This window comes from Monodon monoceros, unplaced genomic scaffold, assembly GCF_005190385.1.
Source record: "Monodon monoceros isolate NGI ecotype Baffin Bay Population unplaced genomic scaffold, NGI_Narwhal_1 Super_Scaffold_2, whole genome shotgun sequence".
Lineage (NCBI taxonomy): Eukaryota > Metazoa > Chordata > Mammalia > Artiodactyla > Monodontidae > Monodon > Monodon monoceros.
In genome coordinates, this window is record NW_021703776.1 from 29,912,283 (window position 1) to 29,935,682 (window position 23,400).

General features: G+C 38.3%; 1 protein-coding gene across 1 annotated transcript in view; it reads right to left on the bottom strand.

Annotated features, from left to right (window-relative positions):
- Positions 1–23,400, bottom strand: part of CCDC126 (coiled-coil domain containing 126) — a 54,121-nt gene that overhangs the window by 8,285 nt on the left and 22,436 nt on the right. Inside the window, exon 2 of the mRNA XM_029234422.1 lies at positions 18,044–18,432. Coding sequence (XP_029090255.1) covers positions 18,044–18,281 — 238 coding nt within the window. The 5' untranslated portion in view covers positions 18,282–18,432. The remainder of the gene's footprint in view (positions 1–18,043; positions 18,433–23,400) is intronic.

A 23,400-nucleotide genomic window follows, 5' to 3' on the forward strand; every position in this document is an offset into this window, starting at 1 on the left:
AAATAGTAGTAAAACGCAAAAATGACTAATGAAAATAAAATACATAAGTGTGGGACTTCTCTGGTGGCACAGTGGTTAAGAATCCACCTGCCAATGCAGGGGACACAAGTTTGATCCCTGGTCCAGGAAGATCCCACATGCCACAGAGCAACTAAGCCCATGAGCCACAACTACTGAGCCCGCGTGCCACAACTACTGAAACCCACGTGCCTAGAGCCTGTGCTCCACAACAAGAGAAGTCACCGCAGTGAGAAGCCAGCACACCTCAACGAAGGGTAGCCCCCGCTCACCACAACTAGAGAAAGCCCACACACAGCAACAAAGACCCAAAGCAGCCATAAAATAAAAGTGTTTAAAGTATCTAAGTCAAAAACTTTTCCTTATTAATATTTTTCAAATTCATATTAATATTTTACCACCACTAACATATGCTTAATTGTACAAGGGAGAAAACTTAGAAGTCACTTCTTGATTATCAAAGTGAATTACTCACTGTAAAGTTTTATTATGAAGCTAGCAATAAAACAAGAATGCTTCCTAAACAATATGAACGAATTCAAATATCAGAGCAAATTGCTAGGTGAAAGTGGTTTCAAAAGCCTCATAAACTCTGTAATTAAATGTACATTAACTGTTTAGTCTTTTACACTTTTAATACAGCTACCTTCTCCTACTGAGTGCTGAATAAATTATATCATTCAACAAATATTTTATTACTTCCCTACTTAAGGCTGCAAGGCACACTGTTTAGGTCTCATGAGTAAATCGACATGTTCTCATCAAACTTTATAAACAAATTAAATGCCTAGGACCATAAAATAAGCCTAATTTTTCTTAAGTGAGAAAACAAAAGCTAGATAATGGATTTGACTAAATAATATAAATCATAAATAATCTACATTTTAAATAGCCACATTAAAACCACTTCTAGTAGGAATTCTGAGATTGACTTCCCTCTAACATGTTTAGAATATAAGGACTATGCATTTTACAGGTTTGTTAGGTTTTTTTTCTTAATTGGTAAATAACTTATTTTGAGAAAACTGTACATTTACATCCAGTTGCAAAAAATAACAAATACAGAAATTCCTGTACCCTTTACCCAGTTTCGCCCAACAGTGACATCTTGTAAAACTACATACATTACAGCTACAGTACTGACACTGGTACAGTCAAGATGCAGAATATTTCCTTCACCACAACTATCCCTGTGTTGCCCTTTTACAGTAACCCCATCCTCCCTCTCATTAGCCTGTTAATATGATGGAATACACTGATCGATTTTTTTTTTTTACGCCTGCCATGTGGCATGTGGGATCTTAGTTCCCTGACCAGGTCTCAAACCTGTGCCCCCTGAATTGGGAGCATGGAGTCTTAACCACTGGACTGCCAGGAAAGTCCCTACCTGATTGATTTTTGAAAATTAAACCAGCCTTGCATCCCTGGAATAAATGCCACTTGGTCACGGTATTTCTTTTTTTTTTTTTTTTTAGGGTCATACATATAACCTTTTAATCACTTATGTGAAACTAATATAAAATAACTTGCCATATACTTACTTTTTTTCTTAAACAACAGAAATTTATTTTCCCACAGTCTGGAGACAGGAACTCCAAGATCAAAGCTATGGCAGGTTTAGTTTCTCCAGAGGCGTCTCTCCTTGGCTTGCAGATGGGTATCTTCTCACTGTATGTTCATGTGGCCGATTTTCTGTGCATGCATCTCGTGTCTATTTCTCTTCTATAAGGACACCAGTCCTATTGATTAGGGTCCCAAAATTCTATGTGTGTCATTATACCCACAGTGAATCTCTTATAGACAGCATAAAATTAAATCCTGGTTTTTTTTAAAAATCCATTCTGCCAATCTATGTATTTTGATTGGGGAGTTTAATCCATTTACTATTTTTTTCATTTTCTGATTTTTTGATTTTATTCTTTTTAATTTCATTTTACTTATTTTTTTATACAGCACATTCTTCTTAGTCATGAATTTTATACACGTAAGTGTATACACGTCAATCCCACTCGCCCAATTCACCACACTACCACCCCCATGCCCACTTTCCCCCCTTGGTGTCCATACGTTTGTTCTCTACACCTGTGTCTCAATTTGTGCCCTGCAAACCAGTTCATCTGTACCATTTTTCTAGGTTACACATACATGAATTAATATACGATATTTGATTTCTCTTTCTGACTTACTTCACTCTCTATGACAGTCTCTAGGTCGATCCACGTCTCTACAAATGATCCAATTTCGTTCCTTTTTACGGCTGAGTAATATTCCATTGTATATATGTACCACACCTTCTTTATCCGTTTGTCTGTCAATGGGCATTTAGGTTGCTTCCATGTCCTGGCTAATGTAAATAGTGCTACAATGAACACTGGGGGTACATGACTCTTCTTGAATTATGGTTTTCTCAGGGTATATGCCCAGTAGTGGGATGGCTGGATCATATGGTAATTCCATTTCTAGGTTTTTAAGGAACTTCCATACTGTTCTCCATAGTGGCTGTATCAATTTACATTCCCACCAACACTGCAAGAGGGTTCCCTTTTCTCCACAACCTCTCCAGCATTTGTTGTTTGTAGATTTTCTGATGATGCCCATTCTAACAGGTGTGAGGTGATACTTCATTGTACTTTTGATTTGCATTTCTCTAATAATTAGTGAGGCTGAACAGCTTTTCATGTGCTTCTTGGCCATCTGCAGGTCTTCTTTGGAGAAATGTCTATTTAGGTCTTCTGTCCATTTTTGGATTGGGTTGTTTGTATTTTTAATATTGAGCTGCATGAGCTCTTTATATATTTTGGAGATTAAGCCTTTGTCCGTTGATTCATTTGCAAATATTTACTCCCATTCTGAGGGTTGTATTTTCATCTTGTTTACGCTTTCCTTTGCTGTGCAAAAGCTTTGAAGTTTCATTAGGTCCCATTTGTTTATTTTTGTTTTTATTTCCATTTCTCTAGGAGATGGGTCAAAAAGGATCTTGCTGTGATTTATGTCAAAGAGTGTTCTTCCTATGTTTTCCTATAAGAGTTTTATAGTGTCCACTCTTACATTTAGGTCTCTAATCCATTTTGAGTTTATTTTTGTGTATGGTGTTAGAGAGTGTTCTAATTTTATTCTTTTACATGTAGCTGTCCAGTTTTCCCAGCACCACTTATTGAAGAGACGGGCTTTTCTCCATTGTATATCCTTGCCTCCTTTGTCATAGATTAGTTGACCATAGATGTGTGGGTTTATCTCTGGGCTTTCTATCTTCTTCCATGGACCTGTGTTTCTATTTTGGTGCCAGTGCCATGTTGTCTTGATTATTGTAGCTCTGTAATATAGTCTAAAGTCAGGGAGTCTGATTCCTCCAGCTCCGTTTCTTTCCTCCAAGACTGCTTTGACTATTCGGGGTCTTTTGTGTCTCCATACAAATTTTAAGATTTTTTGTTCTAGTTCCATGAAAAATTCCACTGGTAATTTGATAGGGATCGCATTGAATCTGTAGATTGATTTGGGTAGTATAGTCATTTTCACAATATTGATTCTTCCAATCCAAGAACATGGTATGTCTCTCCATCTGTTGGTATCATCTTTAATTTCTTTCATCAGTGTCTTATAGTTTTCTGCATACAGGTCTTTTGCCTCCCTAGGTAGGTTTATTCCCAGGTATTTTATTCTTTTTGTTGCAATGGTAAATGGGAGTGTTTCCTTAATTCCTCTTTCAGATTTTTCATCATTAGTGTACAGGAATGCAAGACATTTCTGTGCATTAATTTTGTATCCTGCAACTTTACCAAATTCATTGATTAGCTCTACTTGCTTTCTGGTGGCATATTTAGGATTCTCTACGTATAGTATCATGTCATCTGTCAAGAGTGACAGTTTTGCTTCTTCTTTTCCAATTTGTATCCCTTTTATTTCTTTTTCTTCTCTGACTGCTGTGGGTAGGACTTCCAAAACTATGTTGAATAATAGTGGTGAGAGTGGACATCCTTGTCTTGTTCCTAATCTTAGAGGAAATGCTTTCAGTTTTTCACCATTGAAAATGATGTTTGCTGTGGGTTTGTCGTATATGGCCTTTATTACATTGAGGTAGGTTCCCTCTATGCCCACTTTCTGGAGAGTTTTTATCATAAATGGGTGTTGAATTTTGTCAAAAGCTTTTTCTGCATCTACTGAGATGATCATATGGTTTTTATTCTTCAGTTTGTTAAAGTGGTATATCATATTGATTGATATGCATGTATGGAGGAATCCTTGCATCCCTGGGATAAATCCCACTTGATCGTGGTGTATGATCCTTTTAATGTGTTGTTGGATTCTGTTTGCTAGTATTTTGTTGAGGATTTTGGCATCTATATTCATCAGAATTCATTCATGATATTGGCCTGTAATTTTCTTTTTTTGTAGTATCTTTGTCTGATTTTGTTATCAGGGTGATGGTGGCCTCATAGAATGAGTTTGGGAGTGTTCCTTCCTCTGCAATTTTTTGGAAGAGTTTGAGAAGGATGGGTGTTAGGTCTTCTCTGAACATTTGATAGAATTCACCTATGAAGCCATCGGGTCCTGGACTTTTGTTTGCTGAAAGATTTTTTTTTTTTTTTTGCGGTACACGGGCCTCTCACTGTTGTGGCCTCGCCCGTTGCGGAGCACAGGCTCCAGACGCGCAGGCTCAGTGGCCATAGCTCACGGGCCTAGCCGCTCCGCGGCATGTGGGATCTTCCTGGACTGAGGCATGAACCCGTGTCCCCTGTATCGGCAGGCGGACTCTCAACCACTGCGCCACCAGGGAAGCCCTGCTGAAAGATTTTTAATCACAGTTTCAATTTCATTACTTGTGATTCACCTGTTCATGTTTTCTATTTCTTCGTGGTTCAGTCTTGGTAGGTTATACCTTTCTAAGAATTCATCCATTTCTTCCAGGTTGTCCATTTTATTGGCATAGAGTTGCTTGTAGTAGTCTCTTAGGATGGTTTGTATTTCTGCCATGTCTGTTGTAACTTCTTTTTCAATTCTAATTTTATTGATTTGAGTGCTCTCCCTCTTTTCCTTGATGGATCTGGCTAATGGTTTTTCAATTTTGTTTATATTCTCAAAGAACCAGCTTTTAGTTTTATTGATCTTTGCTATTGTTTTCTTTGTTGCTATTTATTTCTGCTCTGTTCTTTATGATTTCATTCCTTCTGCTAACTTTGGGCTTTGTTTGTTCTTCTTTCCCTAGTTCCTTTAGGTGTAAGGTTAGATTGTTTGAGATTTTTCTTGTTTCTTGAGGTAGGCATGTATGGCTATAAACTTCCCTCTTAGAACTGCTTTTGCTGCATCCCTTAGGTTTTGGATCGTTTTGTTTTCAATGGCATTTGTCTCTAGGTACTTTTTGATTTCCTCTTTGATTTCTTCAGTGATCTCTTGGTTATTTAGTAACGTATTGTTTAGCCTCCATGTGTTTATGTTTTTTACGGTTTTTTCCCTGTAATTCATTTCTCATCTCAGAGCTTTGTGGTCAGAAAAGATGCTTGATATGACTTCAATTTTCTTAAATTTACTGAGGCTTGGTTTGTGACCCAAGATGTGATCCATCCTGGAGAATGTTCCATGCGCACTGGAGAAGAAAGTGTAACCTGTTTTTAGATGAAATGTCCTATAAATATCAATTAAATCTATCTGGTCTATTGTGTCATTTAAAGCTTCTGTTTCCTTATTTATTTTCATTTTTGGATGATCTGTCCATTGGTGTGAGGTGTTAAAGTCCCCTCACTATTATTCTGTTACTGTCAATTTCCCCTTTTATAGCTGATAGCAGTTGCCTTAAGTATTGAGGTGCTCCTATGCTGGGTGCATATATAATTGTTATATCTTCCTCTTGGATTGATCCCTTTATCATTATGTAGTGTCCTTCCTTGTCGCTTATAACATTCTTTATTTTAAAGTCTATTTTTATCTGATATGAGTATTGCTATTCCAGCTTTCTTTTGATTTCCAATATGTTTTTCCATCCCCTCACTCTCAGTCTGTATGTGTCCCTAGGTCTGAAGTGGGCCTCTTGTACACAGCATATAGATGGGTCTTGTTTTTGTATCCATTCAGCAAGCCTGTGTCCTTTGGTTGGAAGATTTAATCCATTCACGTTTAACGTAATTATCAATATGTATGTTCCTATGACCATTTTCTTAATTGTTTTGGGTTTGTTTTTGTAGGTCCTTTTCTTCTCTTGTGTTTCCCACTTAGAGAAGTTCCTTTAGCATTTGTTGTAGAGCTGGTTTGGTGGTGCTGGATTCTCTTAGCTTTTGCTTGTCTGTAAAGCTTTTGATTTCTCCGTTGAATCTGATTGAGATCCTTGCCGGGTAGAGTAATCTTGGTTGTAGGTTCTTCCCTTTCATCACTTTAAGTATATCATACCACTCCCTTCTGGCTTGTAGAGTTTCTGCTGAGAACTCAGCTGTTAACCTTATGGGAGTTCCCTTGTTTGTTATTTGTCATTTTTCCCTTGCTGCTTTCAATAATTTTTCTTTGTCTTTAAATTTTACCAATTTGATTACTATCTGTCTTGGCATGTTTCTCCTTGGGTTTATCCTGTCTGGGACTCTCTGCGCTTCCTGGACTTAGGTGGCTATTTCCTTTCCCATGTTAGGGAAGTTTTCTACTATAATCTCTTCAAATATTTTCTCTGGTCCTTTCTCTCTCTCTTCTCCTTCTGGGACCCCTATAATGCAAATATTGTTGCGTTTAATGTTGGCCCAGAAGCCTCTTAGGCTGTCTTCATGTCTTTTCATTCTTTTTCCTTTATTCTATTCCACAGCAGTGAATTCCATCGTTCTGTCTTCCAGGTCACTTATCTGTTCTTCTGCCTCAGTTATTCTGCTACTGATTCCTTCTAGTGTAGCTTTCATTTCAGTTATTGTATTATTCATCTGTTTCTTTGTTCTTTAATTCCTCTAGGTCTTTATTAAACATTTCTTGCATCTTCTCCATCTTTGCCTCCATTCTTTTTCTGAGGTCCTGGATCATCTTCACCATCATTATTCTGAATTTTTTTTCTGGAAGGTTGCCTATCTCCACTTCATTTAGTTGTTTTTCTGGGGTTTTATCTTGTTCCTTCATCTGGTACACAGCCCTCTGCCTTTTCATTTCGTCTATCTTTCTGTGAATGTGGTTTTTGTTCCACAGGCTGCAGGATTGTAGTTCTTCTTGCTTCTGCTGTCTGCCCTCTGGTGGATGAGGCTAAGAGGCTTGTGCAAGTTTCCTGATGGGAGGGACTGGTGGTGGGTAGAGCTGGCTGTTGCTCTCCTGGGCAGAGCTCAGTAAAACTTTAACCTGCTTGACTGCTGATGCATGGGGCTGCGTTCCCTCCTTGTTGGTTGTTTGGCTTGAGGCAACCCAACACTGGAGCCTACCTGGGCTCTTTGGTGGGGCTAATGGCGGACTCTGGGAGTGCTCACGCCAAGGAGTACTTCCCAGGACTTCTGCTGCCAGTGTCCTTCTCCCCACGGTGAGCCACAGCCCCACCACCACCACCTCTGCAGGAGATCCTCCAACACTAGCAGGTAGGTCTGGTTCAGTCTCCCCAGGGGTCACTGCTCCTTCCCCTGGGTCCCGATGCGCACACTACTTTGTGTGTGCCCTCCAAGAGTGGAGTCTCTGTTTCCCCCAGTCCTGTTGAAGTCCTGCAATCAAATCCCACTAGCCTTCAAAGTCTGATTCTCTAGAATTCCTCCTCCTGTTGCCAGACCCCCCAGTTGGGAAGCCTGACGTGGGACTCAGAACATTCACTCCAGTGGGTGGACTTCTGTCATATAACTGTTCTCCAGTTTGTGAGTCACCCAACCAGAAGTTATGGGATTTGATTTTACTGTGATTGCGCCCCTCCTACCATCTCATTGTGGCTTCTCCTTTGTCTTTGGATGTGGGGTATATTTTTTGGTGAGTTCCAGTATCTTCCTGTCAATGATTGTCTAGAAGCTAGTTGTGACTCTGGTGTTCTCACAAGAGAGAGTGAGAGGACCTCCTTCTACTCTGTCACCTTGGTTCAGGGCTCATTTAATTCTTTTTATGTGTTGTTGAATTCCGTTTGCTAAGTTTTTCCTGAGGATCTACACATATATATTCATGAGGGCTATTGGTCTGTAGTTTTTAATTACCTATACCATCTTTGGTTTTGGTGTAAAGATAATACTAGCTTCATAATTGAACTGGGAAGTGTTCCCTCCCCTTCTATTTTCTGAAAATGACTGTGTAGTATTTATACTAACTCCTATTAAAAAATTTTTTAATGAAATTTTTTTTTAAAAATTCATTTTTGGCTGCGTTGGGTCTTCATTGCTGCGCACAGGCTTTCTCTAATTATGGCAAGTAGGGGCTACTCTTCATTGCGGTGTGCGGGCTTCTCATTGCAGTGGTTTCTCTTGTTGCAGAACACGGGCTGTAGGTGCACGAGCTTCAGTAGTTGTGGCACATTGGCCCTAGAGTGCATGGGCTTCAGTAGTTGTGGCCCATGGTCTCAGTAGTTGTGGCCCACAGGCCCTAGAGCACAGGCTCAATAGTTGTGGTGCATGGGCTTAGTTGCTCTGTGGCATGTGGGATCTTCCCAGACCAGGGATCAAACCCGTGTCCCCTGCATTGGCAAGTGGATTCTTAACCACTGTGCCACCAGGGATGTCCCCTATTAAAATTTCTGATAGAATTCTCCAGTGAAACCATCTGGGCCTGAAGATTTCTTTTTTGTAAGTTCTTGAACTATAAGTCAATTTCCCTAACAGTTAAAGACATATCTCGCTTTATTTCACTTTGCAAATATTGCATTTTTTACAAACTGACAGTTTGTGGTAACCCTGTGCCAAGTGAGTCTATCGGTGTCATTTTTCCAACAGCATCTGCTCTCTTCACATCTCTTTGTCACATTTTGGTAATTCTTGCAATATTTAAACTTTTTCATTATTACTGTATTTGTTATGGTGATCTGCGATCAGATGTGCAGATGTGGTAGAAACAGCAAGAGAACTAGAATTAGAAGTGGAGACTGAACATGTAACTGAAATCATGCAATCTCATGATTAAAAAAAAAAAAACTTTAATGAATGAGGAGTTGCTTCTTACAGATGAGCAAAAAAAGTGGTTTCCTGACATGGAGTCTAATCCGGGTGAAGATGCTGTGAAGATAGTTGAAATGACACAAAAAGGATTTAGAATATTACATAATCTTAGTTGATGAAGCAGCAGCAGGCTTTGAGGAGTTACTCTAATACTGAAAGAAGTTCTGTGGTGGGCAAAACACTATCCAAGAGCATTGCATCAAACAGCATTGCATGCTACAGAGAAATCATCTGTCAAAGAGTCAAGTGATGTGGCAAACTTCATTGCTGTCTTATGTTAAGAAACTGCCACAGCCTCCCCACCCTTCAGCAGCCATGGATATCAAGGCAAAACCCTCCACCAGTTAAAAAAAAAAAAAAAAAAAATTATGACTTGTAGAAGGCTCAGATGATGGTTAGCATTTTTTTTGCAATAAAGAACTTTTTTTTTTTTTTAATAAAGAACTTTTTAATTAAGGTGGATACATTTGGCTTTTTAGACATAGTACTATTTCACATTTAATAAACTATAGCGTAAACGTAATTTTTACATGTGCTGGGAAACTGAAAACTTCACGTGACTTGCTCTATTGCAGCGGTCTGGAACGGAGTATCTCTGAGGTATGCCTGTATACGGCTATTCAAATTATCTATTCCATACTGGGTGAGTGTGCTAGTTTGTGTTTTTTGAGAAACTGACCCCTTTCATATAAGTTATAGTGTTTACGTGTAGAGCTGTTCAAAATAGTCTCTTATTATGATTTTGATGTCTGCAGGTTCTGCAGTGACACTCACTTTTTCATTCCTGATATTGGCAAATTATTTTTGGTCAGTGTTGCTAGAAGTTTGTCAGTTTTTTTCCCCCACCTTTCAAAAGAAAAGCTGTTACACTGATTTTCTCTGTTTTTCTATCAATTTCATTTATTTCTGTTCTTTATCATTTCCTTCCTTCTGCTTTGATCTGGGTTTGTTTTCCTCAAGAACCTAGGTTCTTGAGGTGGGAGCTTAGATTATGGATTTAAGACTTTTCCTCTTTTCTAAAGTATGCACTCTTTTCTAAGGTATGTACTTTTCTAAAGTAAACTTCCCTCTCAGCATACTTTAGCTGTGTCCCACAATTTTTATGTTGTATTTTCATTTAGATCAGTGCATTTTTAAAAATTTCCCTTGAGACTTCCTCTTTAACTTACAGATTATTTAGAAGTGTGTTATTTAATTTCTATTTGGAGATTTTCCTATTATCACTCTGTTATTAATTTCTAGTTTCAGTTCACTGCAGTCACAGAATACACTCTTTATGATTTCAATTCTTTTAAATTTGTTGAGATTTGTTTTATGGCCAAGGGTATCTATTTGGGTGAATGTTGCATGGACTGTTACAAAACATGCATATCCTCCTGTTGCCGATGGAGCTTCTGTGTATGTAACTAAGATTCCACTGATTAGATTGCATTCTTCAGATCTTCTATATCTTTGCAGATTTTCTGTTTAGTTCTATCAGTTCCTGAGCAAGGAGTGTTTTAAATTCTCAACTATAATTGCGGATTTATCTATTTTTACTTTCAGTTCTATCATTTTTGTACATACATTTAGGATTGTTATTTCTTCTGGGTGGGCTGACCGTTTTATGATTATATAATTTAATTCTCTGACTCTGGTAGCTTTCTTTGCTCTGATGTCTATTTTACCTGTTATTAATGCAGCCACTCCTGCTTTCCTTTGATTAATGTTTGCATCTCTTTTCCCATCCTTTTACTTTCAGCCAGCCAATATCATTAAATTTGAAGTGACTTTCTTGTAGACAGCACATACTTGGGTCATGTTTTTTAATTCAGTCTGCCAATGTCCTCTAGCGTATTTAGAACATTTATAATTAATGTAATTTTGATATATTAGGACTTAAGTCTGACATTTCATCTTTTGTTTTGTTGGTTCTGTTTTTCACTTCCTTGTTTTCTTTTTCCTGCCTTCCTATGGGTTATTTGAATATTTTTTAGAATTCTTATTTTTCTGTAGGGTTTTTAAATGTCTCTCTTTGTATAGTTTTAGTTATTGTTCTAGATATTACATCATGTACATAATGTGCCACAGTCATTTTACCAATTTGAGTGAGCTTTACCTCTCTTTACCATCTGTGATGGTTCATTTTGGGTCAGCTTGGCTAGGCTATGGTACCTAGACAAATCTACCAGTCTAGATGTTGCTGTGAAGGTAGTTTTTAGATGTGATTAGCACTTAAACCAGTAGACTTTCAGTAAAGCAGATTATTTACCATAATGTGGGTGGACTTCATCTAATAAGCTGAAGAGCTTAAAAAAAAAAGACTAAGGTTCCTGGAACAGGAAAGAATTCTGCCCCCAGGCTGACTGCCTTCAGACTCAGGACTGGAACACTGGCTCTTGCCAGAATTTTCAGCCTGCCCTGCAGATCTTGGACTTCCCAGGCCCATAACAGCATGAGCCAGTTTCTTCAAGTCCATCTCTCCCTCTCCCTGCTCTGTTTCTATCAAAAACCCTAATACACCATCCTTTTACCCTACTTCATTTATAAGATACTGCCTTAAATATTTCTTCTTCATACATTTAGAAGGCAATGTTATAATTTTTGCTTCAACTATCATAATTTAGAAAACTCAAGAAGGAAAGGAACCTATTGACCTACCCTTATTTTTACTTACTGTGTTCTTTCCTTCCTGATTGTTCCAAGGTTCCTCCCTTTTATCATTTCTTTTCTGTTGAGAGAACTTCCTTTAGCCTACTTCTCTTAGGGTAGGTCTGCTGGTGGCAATTTTTTTTTTTTTTTTTTTTTTGCGGTACGCGGGCCTCTCACTGTTGTGGCCTCTCCCGTTGCGGAGCACAGGCTCCAGACGCGCAGGCTCAGCGGCCATGGCTCACGGGTCCAGCCGCTCCGCGGCATGTGGGATCTTCCCAGACCGGGGCATGAACCCGTGTCCCCTGCATTGGCAGGCGGACTCTCAACCCCTGTGCCACCAGGGAAGCCCTGGTGGCAATTTTTTTCCTTCATCTAAGAAATATCTTTGATTTCCTTTAATTCCTAAAGGATATTTTCACCGGGTATAGAATTCTGGAATGATAGCTCTTTTCTTTAAGCACTTAAAACAAAATATGCCACCTATTTCTGGCCTTGATGGCTTCTGATGAGAAATCCACTGTCATTTGAATTGTTTTGTCACTATAAGTGTCATTTTTCTCTAGGTGTCTTTTTTAAAAAATAAGTTTTTTTATTTTTGGCTGCATTGGGTCTTTGTTGCCGTGCACAGGCTTCTCATTGCGGTGGCTTCTCTTGTTGCAGAGCACGGGCTCTAGGCGCGAGGGCTTCAGTAGTTGTGGCTTGCGGGCTCTAGAGCACAGGCTCAGTAGTTGTGGCGCACAGGCTTAGTTGCTCCACGGCATGTGGGATCTTCCCAGACCAGGACTGGAACCCGTGTCCCCTGCATTGGCAGGTGGATTCCTAACCACTGGACCACCAGGGAAGTCCCTCTAGGTGCTTTAAAAATTTTTTCTTTTCCAGATGCCTTTTTAAGTTTTCAGAAGCTTAGTTACAATGTATATTGGCGTGGACTTTTTTGAACTTATCCTACGTGGGGTTCACTCAGCTTCCTGAATCTGAGGGTCTATGTCTCTTGCAAAATTTGGGAAGTTGGTAGTCATTATTTTTTTGAGTACTTTTACAGCTCTGCCCTCATTCTCTTCTCCTTCCAAAACTCTGACAACACAAATGTAAAATCTTTTGTTATAATCCCACAGGTCCCTAAAGCACTGGGACTTTTTTTTTTTTAAGTCTATTTTCCCTCTGCTGTTCAGATTGTGTAATTACATTATTCTACATTCCAGTTCACTGATTCTTTCCTCTGTCCTCTCCTTCCTGCTTTTGAGTCAATCTGCTGACTCACACATTTTATTTCAATCATTGTATTTTTCAGTTCAAAATTTTCCATTTGGTTTTCCTTTATGTGCTCTATTTATCTGCTGAGACTTTCTATTTCTTTGTTGATGCTTTCTGTTCTTTCACTTGCTTTGTGTTCATTAATTCCTCATTGAAGCACTTTTAATGCCGACTGCTTAAAAACCTTTTTCAGATAACATCTGTCATTGGTTGTCTTTTTTCATTCAGTTTGAGATTTTCCTGGTTCTTGGTATGACAAGTGATTTATACTTAAAACCTGGACATTTACATATTTTGTTATGAAAGTCCAGATCTCATTTAAGCTTCCTATTTTAGGTAGTTTTCTCTGATACCACTGTGGCAGGGCAGAGGGCTGTCACCTTGTTACTACCAGGTGGAGGCAAAAGTCTAGGTTCCCACTTGGCCTCCACTGTTACCTGTGAGCTCCTCATCACTGCTGGATGGAAGTGGGAGTTCCAGGTGCCCACATACTCTTCACTGACATTGTGATGGGGATTGCTCTTTACCACTGGGCCAGGGTAGAAGTCCTGACTCTCCACTAGGATTCCTCTGACATCACCCCCAGAGGGAGGGAGATGAGCACCTCATTACTGCCATGCGAGGGTGGAAGTCCTGGCTCCCCATGTGGTCTCCACTGGTACAATGTGGTGTGGGGGGAGTTTGGATGCCTCATTATAGCCTCACAAGGGGGAAGTCTATGCTCCTCACTTAGCCTTTGATCATGTGGTTGGTGGTGCAGTCACCAACTTTTTTCTGAGGTGTCTGGCTGCAGGAGAATGGTTTCCTGTCTAAAAGTTTTTTGTCTTGCTAGGCTGCCCCTTCTTTGGCTACAGAGAAAAGCCTTCTGTAGGGGTATTTGTTTTATCTTGTTCTGTTTTTATCTGTGTCTGGTAGCATTTCTTAATATTCAGAAAGCATTTAAATATTAATACTGAACTGCTCTCCAATTCTCTGAAAATATTTTTGGAGTCCACTTTTTTTAAAAGTGTTCAGCAACCACAGTAGATAGTAAAACCAAAACTCTTAAAAGAAAGCAGGGTCAGACTTCAGATGGGAAAGCCTGAGGGGTTAAAAGACTGGTGTTGCTGTACATTCAGGTGTAGGAAACCACGTGTCAACTGCAACGTGTTCCATAACAGTCACTGGGCATCAGAACAAGAACCCCCAATTCATTGTTCTAGGCAAACCCCAGAATCCAAAAGATGTTACATGGGAAGAAACAAAAATCTTCTTTTCTTAGGGAAAACTAAGAATGCTGAGAATAAGACATAAGACAGTTAGAAATGTTATCTTAAAGAGAAAGCACAAGTTACTGCTCAAGATTTACAGACAGTAATCTTTAGAGTTCAATTGATTTGTTCATGGCTTTTTGCAATAGTAACAATTCATTGTAGACTAGCATTTTAAAAAATATATTAGCTTATGTTTATTTTACCAACAAGGAAAATCAGGTTAAATAGCTCAAGGGAAGACCATTCAATAAATATTTTTGATGGACTAGCCTTTTTGTATAGTAGCAACGAAAGAAATGGGTTTTATAGATGGCTGAAAGTTCAAGTTCTCCAGAACTCATGAAATTCCCATCTTATTGTCATTCCAAATTAATGGAGGAAAGGACAGAATTTAAGTAATGAAACTAAAATAACTGGCTACCTAGTTTGGAAAAAAGACCCTGCATCTCTTACTGCTTCCATCAGAAATCTCAACTATATTACAGACATAAATGTTAAAAAAAAAAAAAGTAATATATTAGAATGTAAGTTTTGGAAGAAACATTTTAAGCATATAACTAAACCATAAAAAATGATGTACACGTTTAACCACACAGATTTTTAAAAACAATATACCAAGTTGTTAGACAACTGAAAAATCAGAGGAAAAACATTTGCTACGTATACTGACAGCATGAATATCTTTATAAAAGATCAGTCAATTAAGAAATTTCCCAGCAGAAAAACTGACAAAGGATACAAACAATTCATTCTCACATACAAGAAATACAAAAAGCTAACAAACAAGAAAGTCTTTCAACCTCTCCTGTAAACAAAGAAATGCAGAAGCAAACAATTAGAAGCCATTTAAAATTAAATAGAATGGGTACAGTGGGGAGAAACTGGCACTTTCGGACTTCCCTGGTGGTGCAGTGGTTAAGAATCCACCTGCCAATGCAGGGGACACGGGTTTCAGCCCTGGTCCAGGAAGATCCCACATGCCGCAGAACAACTAAGCCCGTGCGCCACAACTACTGAGCATGCGTTATAGAGCCCGCGAGCCACAACTACTGAAGCCCGCGCAGCTGGAGCCCGAGCTCCCCAACAAGAGAAGCCACTGCAATGAGAAGCCTGCACATCGCAACAAAGAGTAGCCCCCGTTCGCCACAACTAGAGAAAGCCCAAGTGCAGCAATGAAGACCCAATGCAGCCATAAATAAATAAATAAAAATAAATAAATAAATAAATAAATAAATCTATTAAAAAATAAGAAAGAAAGAAACCGGCACTTTCACTCTGCTGGGAGAATGGTAGTAGGGCCGGTAGAGCCACCCTGGAGGGCAATCTGACAAGTGTCTATTAAATTTAACATGCATACCTTCAGCCAAAAAATTCCACCTTGAGGAAATCTATCCTTCTGAAACATTCACACAAACATAAAATGCCCACACATTTATCACTCACACATATACTTCATATACACAGATACACATATATCACAGCACTAAATCCAGCACACAAGGTTACCAATAAATTATCCATTACTACAGAATAAGCAGGAAAAAAGGAATATTTATAAAATGAAACAATGTTAAGTCATTAAAAAGATGAGACAGACCTATCTGTAATAACATGGAAAGATATCTACAACAATTAAGTGAAAACAAATAAGCTGCAAACCAGTATATATAGTACAATCCCATTTTCAAAATAAAACAATGTGCTTGACGAACAATGTGTCTGCAAACTACGGCTGGTTGACTGCCTGTCTTTGTAAAAAAGTTTTACTGGAACATAGCCATGTTCATTTATTGAAAAGGAGACCACATGACCCACAAAGCTGAAAATATTTACTATTTAGCCCTATAAGAAAAAGTGTGCTATCCCCGATATATGCCAAATTAACTGACATTCTCTCTCTCTGCTCTACTTTTACTTATATATGTTGTACATTTCTATAATATTTGAATGCTTATAATAATTTTTTTATAATCAGAAATAAGCAAAAAACATTTCAGGGAATTGGTTAAATACCGTGTGGCCATTAAATGATGCAGGCATATATTCACTGATATTGAAATATCTCCACCATACATTAAACTTTAAAATACAGTTTATAGGACACCATGTGTATATGAGTCTCATTTTGCTTTCAAAACTGAGCCGTTATACACAGCTGGGCAGCATAGAACAGCTACCTTTTAAAATATCACAGTTATTTTGTTCAAGCGGAAAGAATTTTTTTCCAAGTATTTCTCTTGTTCCAAAAGAATTGCTTCTTCATTGTTTCTATCAGTGTCCTTGGACTAAGCAGAATGCAAAACAATACAACATCTACTACATGTGTATCTACCACAAGTACCTCCATCTCCGTTTACACCAACTCCTTCATCTCTAGTCATCGATATTTGATCCTCAAGAGCCAATGCAGACTAACCCTCATCACTTCAAAGACACCATCATAAGTGGGAAAAGAGAAAACAGAAAGTGTCTTGGGCATTCCCCGATAAAGATGGTAAACTCAACCAAGGCACTTAACCTCTGCTGACTGTGGCTACCCTACCAAAATAGTAAAGGTGTTTTTTTCTCTTTTTTTAAAAAAGCATAAATCTATGGGGCCAAAACAAAGATAGCAAGAGAGGAGACAACAGCAACAGAACTCCAGAAGCTGGAAAGCATATGGATGAGTGTTAACTGATTTAGCAGACCTGAAAAACTTGGATATTAAAAGAGAAACTAAAAAGAAACTGAAAAAATAAGAAAAATCAAACAGCAATTCATTTTTCTCCACAGAAGCCCACCCCGAAAAGGCCCAGAAACAGCTGCACCAGGTACCAATGAAAATAGGGTAAAAAGGGGACCAAAAACAGAAGGAATGGGTGAAAATTTATCTATAAAGCAATTTGATTTCTAAACTTTTTTTACCACTCCAAACTAGACAACAGCCCCTCCATCACTGCAGAAAATCTGAGATGTGTTTTTGGAAGCCAGTAAAACATTTAAGGGCCTGGGCACCAAACTGAAAACTGGGGAAGTAAGTGAAATTCACATAGTGAGTGCTGAGGCTACCCCTCCTCCCCCACCCTTTTCCTCCCATTCAGATCCCACACACCTGGAGGCAGATACATCCTGCAAGAGACTGGAAGTCCTTCTCTAGAGAATCTGACCAGCCCAAGAGAAAAGACCTAAATATACTAATATATACCCAAAAAATAGACACTGATACTATGTAATAAAGAATTTGGCTGGCCTTTGTCCCAGGTTCCTGGGAGGTAGCCTCCAAAAGCCTGGAAGTTCCTGACTCATTGTCTTTGTTATTCATGGTGGGCCCCTAGATAGTTTGTGCTGAGATAACTCAGAATGGACGTTTGCCATGTCAGAAAGACCAACCCTGCGATTAGAGGGTTAGGGCTTTTCAGTTGGGGGAGGCAGGGGAGACCGGGAAATTGAGTTCAACCAAGTGGCTAATGAGTCAATCATATCTACACAATAAAACATCAATAAAAATACTAATTATGTAGAAAAAAGTCATTATTTTAGAGATACACATGGAAATATCTAGCAGTGAAATGTCACAATTTTTAATTTAAATATTCTCCAAAAATTGGAGAAAACAAATATTGCAAGATGTTTAAATTGTTAAAATCTAAGTGACGGATATATGGGTATTTATCATGTTTCTATTTTTCAGTACATTTGAAATTTTTCACAATAAAAAGTCAAGATAAAGTTACTTTACGAACACCTGTGCATGAAGTAGTGAGTTGGATTTCCATGACTATCTTTAAATGGGGACAGGATGAAGAGGAGAAAACTAGGAATATTCTACCATTATCTTACCATATCCTGCCATAGAAGCGCCATTCTCGACATCCACTGTGTTCTTATTTTCCTCTGCTAGAGCTTTAACGTATCTTTTGCTTAAATCTAGTATTTGTTCACGTAACTTGACACTGCTTTGATGTCTTGGTTGTTGAAAAGTATAGTGCAGTAACATCAATCCCCAAATGAGTCCAAATATAAGCAACAGTAAACTCAATTTCTGGGACATATTTTTTCTTGAGATTGTAAAAATCATTTCTGATGAAGCAAACAGACTCAATTGAAAAATGGTAACTAGAGGCAAGCCACCAAACAATCAAGACTTTTCAAAGAAGAAAGAAAAAAATCTCCTCCTCTAATGTATATTCTTCATCTTCAGCAAGGTTGCCTCCAACTCTCAATTAACTCTGTAAAATTGAGAAGAAAAAAGGTGATTAGTCTTAACCTGCATCAGTAACAGAATAGACAATGATAGATAAGAAGAGATTCTATAAACAGTTTTTATTTGGAACTGGATCATCTTCTTTGGTAACTTTCTCTACCACTAAATAAGCTTCTGGGTCTTTTATCAGCCCCATTTACACAGCTCTTCGACAATTTAAACTAGAAATAAATGTCAATTCATTAAAACTACCTGAAAGAAATGCCACCACGGTCACAAAATTCTTTGAATGACTTCTTATCATTTGTAACTAAAACTACGGATATATAAGAATTATAGCAGATCTCAGCCCATTCAAATACAGGTCACCAACCTAAATGTGTAAAAGCAATTCCTCCTCCTCCTCCTTTAAAAAGAAAAAAGAGGTTGATGCCAAAATGAAAGTAAGAAATAAGAAACAGACTGGAAGATGAAAAAGGCTGTCTGACTTAAACAAAAACAAAAAAAACCCCACAATATAAATAAGAATGCCAGTATTTGAAAATGTCACTAGAAAATACTACTAATGGCAATGAGATAATCTTAAAAAGCATCCAATCTTAAGTTGAAAAATAAGTTGTAATTTCTAAGTTCACACTTTTAAGTTTATACCAGACATGACATGTGCTAAAACAGGTAGAAATTTTTTTTTACCTTTCCAAATTTACAATTCTAAATTTTAAATAATGCAGGTATTTTTATAATTTATAAAATTTATAATTTTTATAATTTAAGGAAAAATTGAAAGGTTATACTTCAGTTTTTTAAAAAAGAGAAAGGTAATGACCATCATGGAATCTTCAAACACCTGGACAGTAACAATGTGCATGAATCACCGAAGTGTCCAGTGAAGAAAACTCTTCAATTACGTCTAATGGAGTAAAATTCGTTAGGAAGAAATATACCTGGAGTCAAAAAGTGCATTTAACAGCTTAATGAAAATAATCTTAAGAACTTTTTAACTTCCTAGAGTAGTATGGTCAAATAAAACATACTAATTCTAACCCACTTAATAGGGTATAATCAGTGAACTAAAAAAATCTAGTTTGAGGATAATAAGACTAGAAATGAATACAGTATCAATAAAGGTGAAGCACTCAATCATTTTCAACACATATTTATGAGTCAGCATATATGCTAGGCAGTAGGAAAACCATGTTTTGCCCTAGAAATTTGCTTTCCAGCATAGGTGCTTTCAAACCTTTTTTTAAATAAAATAAGAAAGTATTTACTCAATAATCTTATGCAAAATATCAAAACAAAATACATACAATCAAAGCTTCTCTAGCAGATGCATGTGTGCTGAGGTATGTGTAAGTGGCGGACCTCCTGCCCTGCCAATTCTTGTTCAGAAAATGACCACTCTTACTTTCCCCCACCCGGCTACCTAGTCCCCGACACGTGTCTAATAAATCCTGGAGCTCCAAGGTCTGAAGAACACCAATCTACTCTTGATGAAGTGTACTCATCCTGCCAAACCTCACTACAAGCATGACTACACCACTAACTGGGTATATTAATTACTATCGTAAACTAGTAACAGTATTAAAAATTAGGAATTAACTCATTTTCTAATTTTCTTCCACTTCTGCTTTTTTCTTTAGTTACCATGCACACAATAAACCCCCTCAGATCTCAATGAAACAAAACCATTAATATCAATACTGGATTTTACTAAACTTTGCTTAGCAAAGTAAGGTAAACGTTACCTAATATCTTTTTCTACAAAGATTTTTACATTTGAGTTCAGAAAGTAGAAATTCTGGATTCTCAAGCAAAACTTTAAAACATTCTTGGATACACGTATGTTAAATGTATTCTTTTATAAATCTTTACAGGCTCCTATGTCTTTTCAAGTTTGACCTGAGTGCTAGATTATCTGACCCAGCACTCAGTGTAAAAGTCAACTGGGAATCTGTCCTGAAGCAGTCAGAACAGGGTTCTAAAGGTGGCATGACAACAAAGCCAGAAAAGTGACATCACCAGAGAATTGAGAACATAGACTTGAAGGTATTTTGGCAAATGAAGGTTAAAATGACAGCTGAGAAAGCTCTAGGTTACTATACCTATCCAAGACCAAAAAGGGAGAGACTGAAAACCAGAAGGACAGAGCATACTTCAATTAAATAACATCAACAATCATTACTACAATCACTTACTTTACCAGACTCTGCTCTAAGCTCCTTACGTGAATTAACTTATTTAATCTTCACAACATCCCACACTAATATTCTCACTTAAACAGGTGAAAACACTGAAGCGAAGAGACATTAAATAACTTGCCCAAGGTCCAACAACTAGATACCGTTGAGAAAGAGGATTCAAAGCTCAGGCTCTTAACCACCGCCCCTCTTTTACAGCAATGCCAATAGAACAGGAGCAGCAGAAACTGCAGCGGTGAACGAGTGCCGAGTCCTTATCATGGGCCTAGCTCTGAAATAAACACTTCACAAAGGTTACTTCATTTGATATTTGCATAACCTCAGAAGAAAAATGTTCTTGTTATTCCCACTTTAGAGATGATTAAATTAAGGCTTTGTTTGAGTGGTTAGCCTGCCTAAGATTTTTAGCCAGGTCCACTGACTTCACTTGCCCAAACTTTGGCAAGGGCTACAAGTCCACGAATTCGGAATCTCCATCTCCATTCAGGGTTTCTCCTTTCCTTTAAAAGGGTCCTTAAACCCAGTCCTATTAGAACTCCTAGGTTTTACAAAACTCTACAATAAAGTGACAACTCTCCAAACTGTAAATGGCATCAGGCAGAGAACAGGAGATTCGTGGGTAAGGAAGCAGGGGTGGCTAGTGGAGGAAAAGAGTCAAACAGGGAGCCTGACGGTAAGAGGTAAAATCCTTCCAAGTAGGTATAAGATTAAGAATGACAGGCTGCTCACCATTATGAACACAAACTTTGCTTAACGTGTGAGTGGCAGTACCAAAACCAGACAGAGAGAAAAAACACTGGTAGTGGACAAGGCAGAAGCACAGCTGAGGAGGATATGCCCCCAAAGTAATAAATCCCAGGGAACAAGGAGGCCTAGTTTAAACCTAGTGGTTCTCAGTGTGAGGGACCCAAAGATCTAAGCTGCAAACATTAAATAAAGAGCCCCTTATTGCTCTATATTGACTGTATATTACCCAACTGTACCATCAGATTCAGAAAAGAGGCTTTCATGAAAGGTCTTCATAGGCTTGACTCTATATGGAATGTGTCTGCTCACCACTGCCCTCAACTAAATTAAAACAGGCCATCGCAGGAGGAAGTCAGGAACTTTTACAGGGACTCTACAGTAAGAAATTTATATGCTTTGTATCAATAACTTGCTTGTGTTCCTTATATGTTTTTCTGTGGAGATGAGTAAAATATTTACTATGAAAGGGTTTGTCTTTGGGAATAGCAAAGAGGTGAGAAGTTGGGAGCAATTAACCCCATGCGATATTACAGAACTACAAAAGGACACGAAGGAATAAAGTGAATGTGGGAGCTACCAGGAAGAAAGGATAGCCTGGAGCCTTCTCTAAGTTGAAAAGATGGCCCAGAGCCAGCTTATGCCTGACAAAGAGCTGAGCAGTTCAATGGCCCAAGAGGATTCTCTGCTGTGACACAAGACAACCTGAAAACTGTTCTACCTAAGGGTTCACTTCCACAAGCAATTCCAAGCAAGCCCAGCAGAGGTGACTAAAATTCCAACAAGGATACAATTCTGCCTTTGGTCTCTTCTCAGGGAATGTTTCACATTAAAACCACGTGGAGAGTTTTGCTGTGTTTTTTTTTTTTTTAATCCCGATGCTAGGTCACACCCCATATCAATTAAATTAGAACGCCTGGAGCTCAGAGCCAGGCATCAGTATTTTTTGAAGAGTCCTATTTTATTCCAACGTGCAGCAAAGTTTGTCCAAATCTCAAATTGCTTCATTAAACAGCAACGACAGCTACAGGAAGGGCCGCTAATTTCAATGTTACAAGTCAGTTCATCAGGTATGACACAGGATTCCTACCTGTGCCTACCTATAATGACTTTGAAGGGGAAGGGGTTAGAGAGAGAGAAAACAAGGGATCTCTGCTGGAACACAAGTCATTCCTGCCAGGGTGGGCTAGGCCCTGCATTTACTAGGCAGGGGTGGGGGTGGACTGAATAGAAAGCAATTTCCACTGGGACCACTTCAGTCCCTAGGATTAATATGAATATACTGTTCTGTTCTCTAAGAGATATTTCTGTGGTTTCGTATAGAAAAAAAGCAGACAAGAAGTTTTTGAATTCTTTAGCAACTGAAGGTTATGTACTTTAGTGCTTTTAAAGAGAAATAATTCTTAGACTCAATCTTTGGGAAGGAGAAAGAAAAGGGAAAGTTCATTATCTCTCCTTTCTGTGCAATGTTCAAAGTTGCAAATGGCATAGAACATGCACTTTGAACCTCCCCAGTTTCTCTTTGTGTTTCAAGTACTGGTTCAGCTCCTGAAAGGCCACCTAGATTAGGATGGAGACAATAACTAGAAGCCTAAAAGGGCTACACTGTCATTGAGAACTTACGGCTACCATCCAGCAGATTATTTATTAGAGTTCTTCCTCCACCAAAATAGTCTAAAATCCAAAAACTTTTAAATCCTAACTTCTAGGCCACTATATTAACTTCCTACTAATCACTTAAAAAAATAAAACTTCAAATATGTCCCAAGTAACAACTGGAGTTTTTAAAGGCAAAAATAAAATCATTATTGAAATGGAGCAAGACCCTGTGTGGGCCTCCTGGGTACAAATCCTTTCTGTGTCTCGTTTCTTCTTTTTAGGAAATAGGCTTCATTCACCCTCCTAGACCTTCCCTGAGTTCCAAAGAATATATTCAAACAGTCGCTAATCAGGGAAGTGAGAGAATGCAGAAACAAAGCAGTCAAGAAACCATAGTGCAGTAAACAGGGCAAGGTTCTGGTTCCTCCCCAAGGAATGAACGTAACACA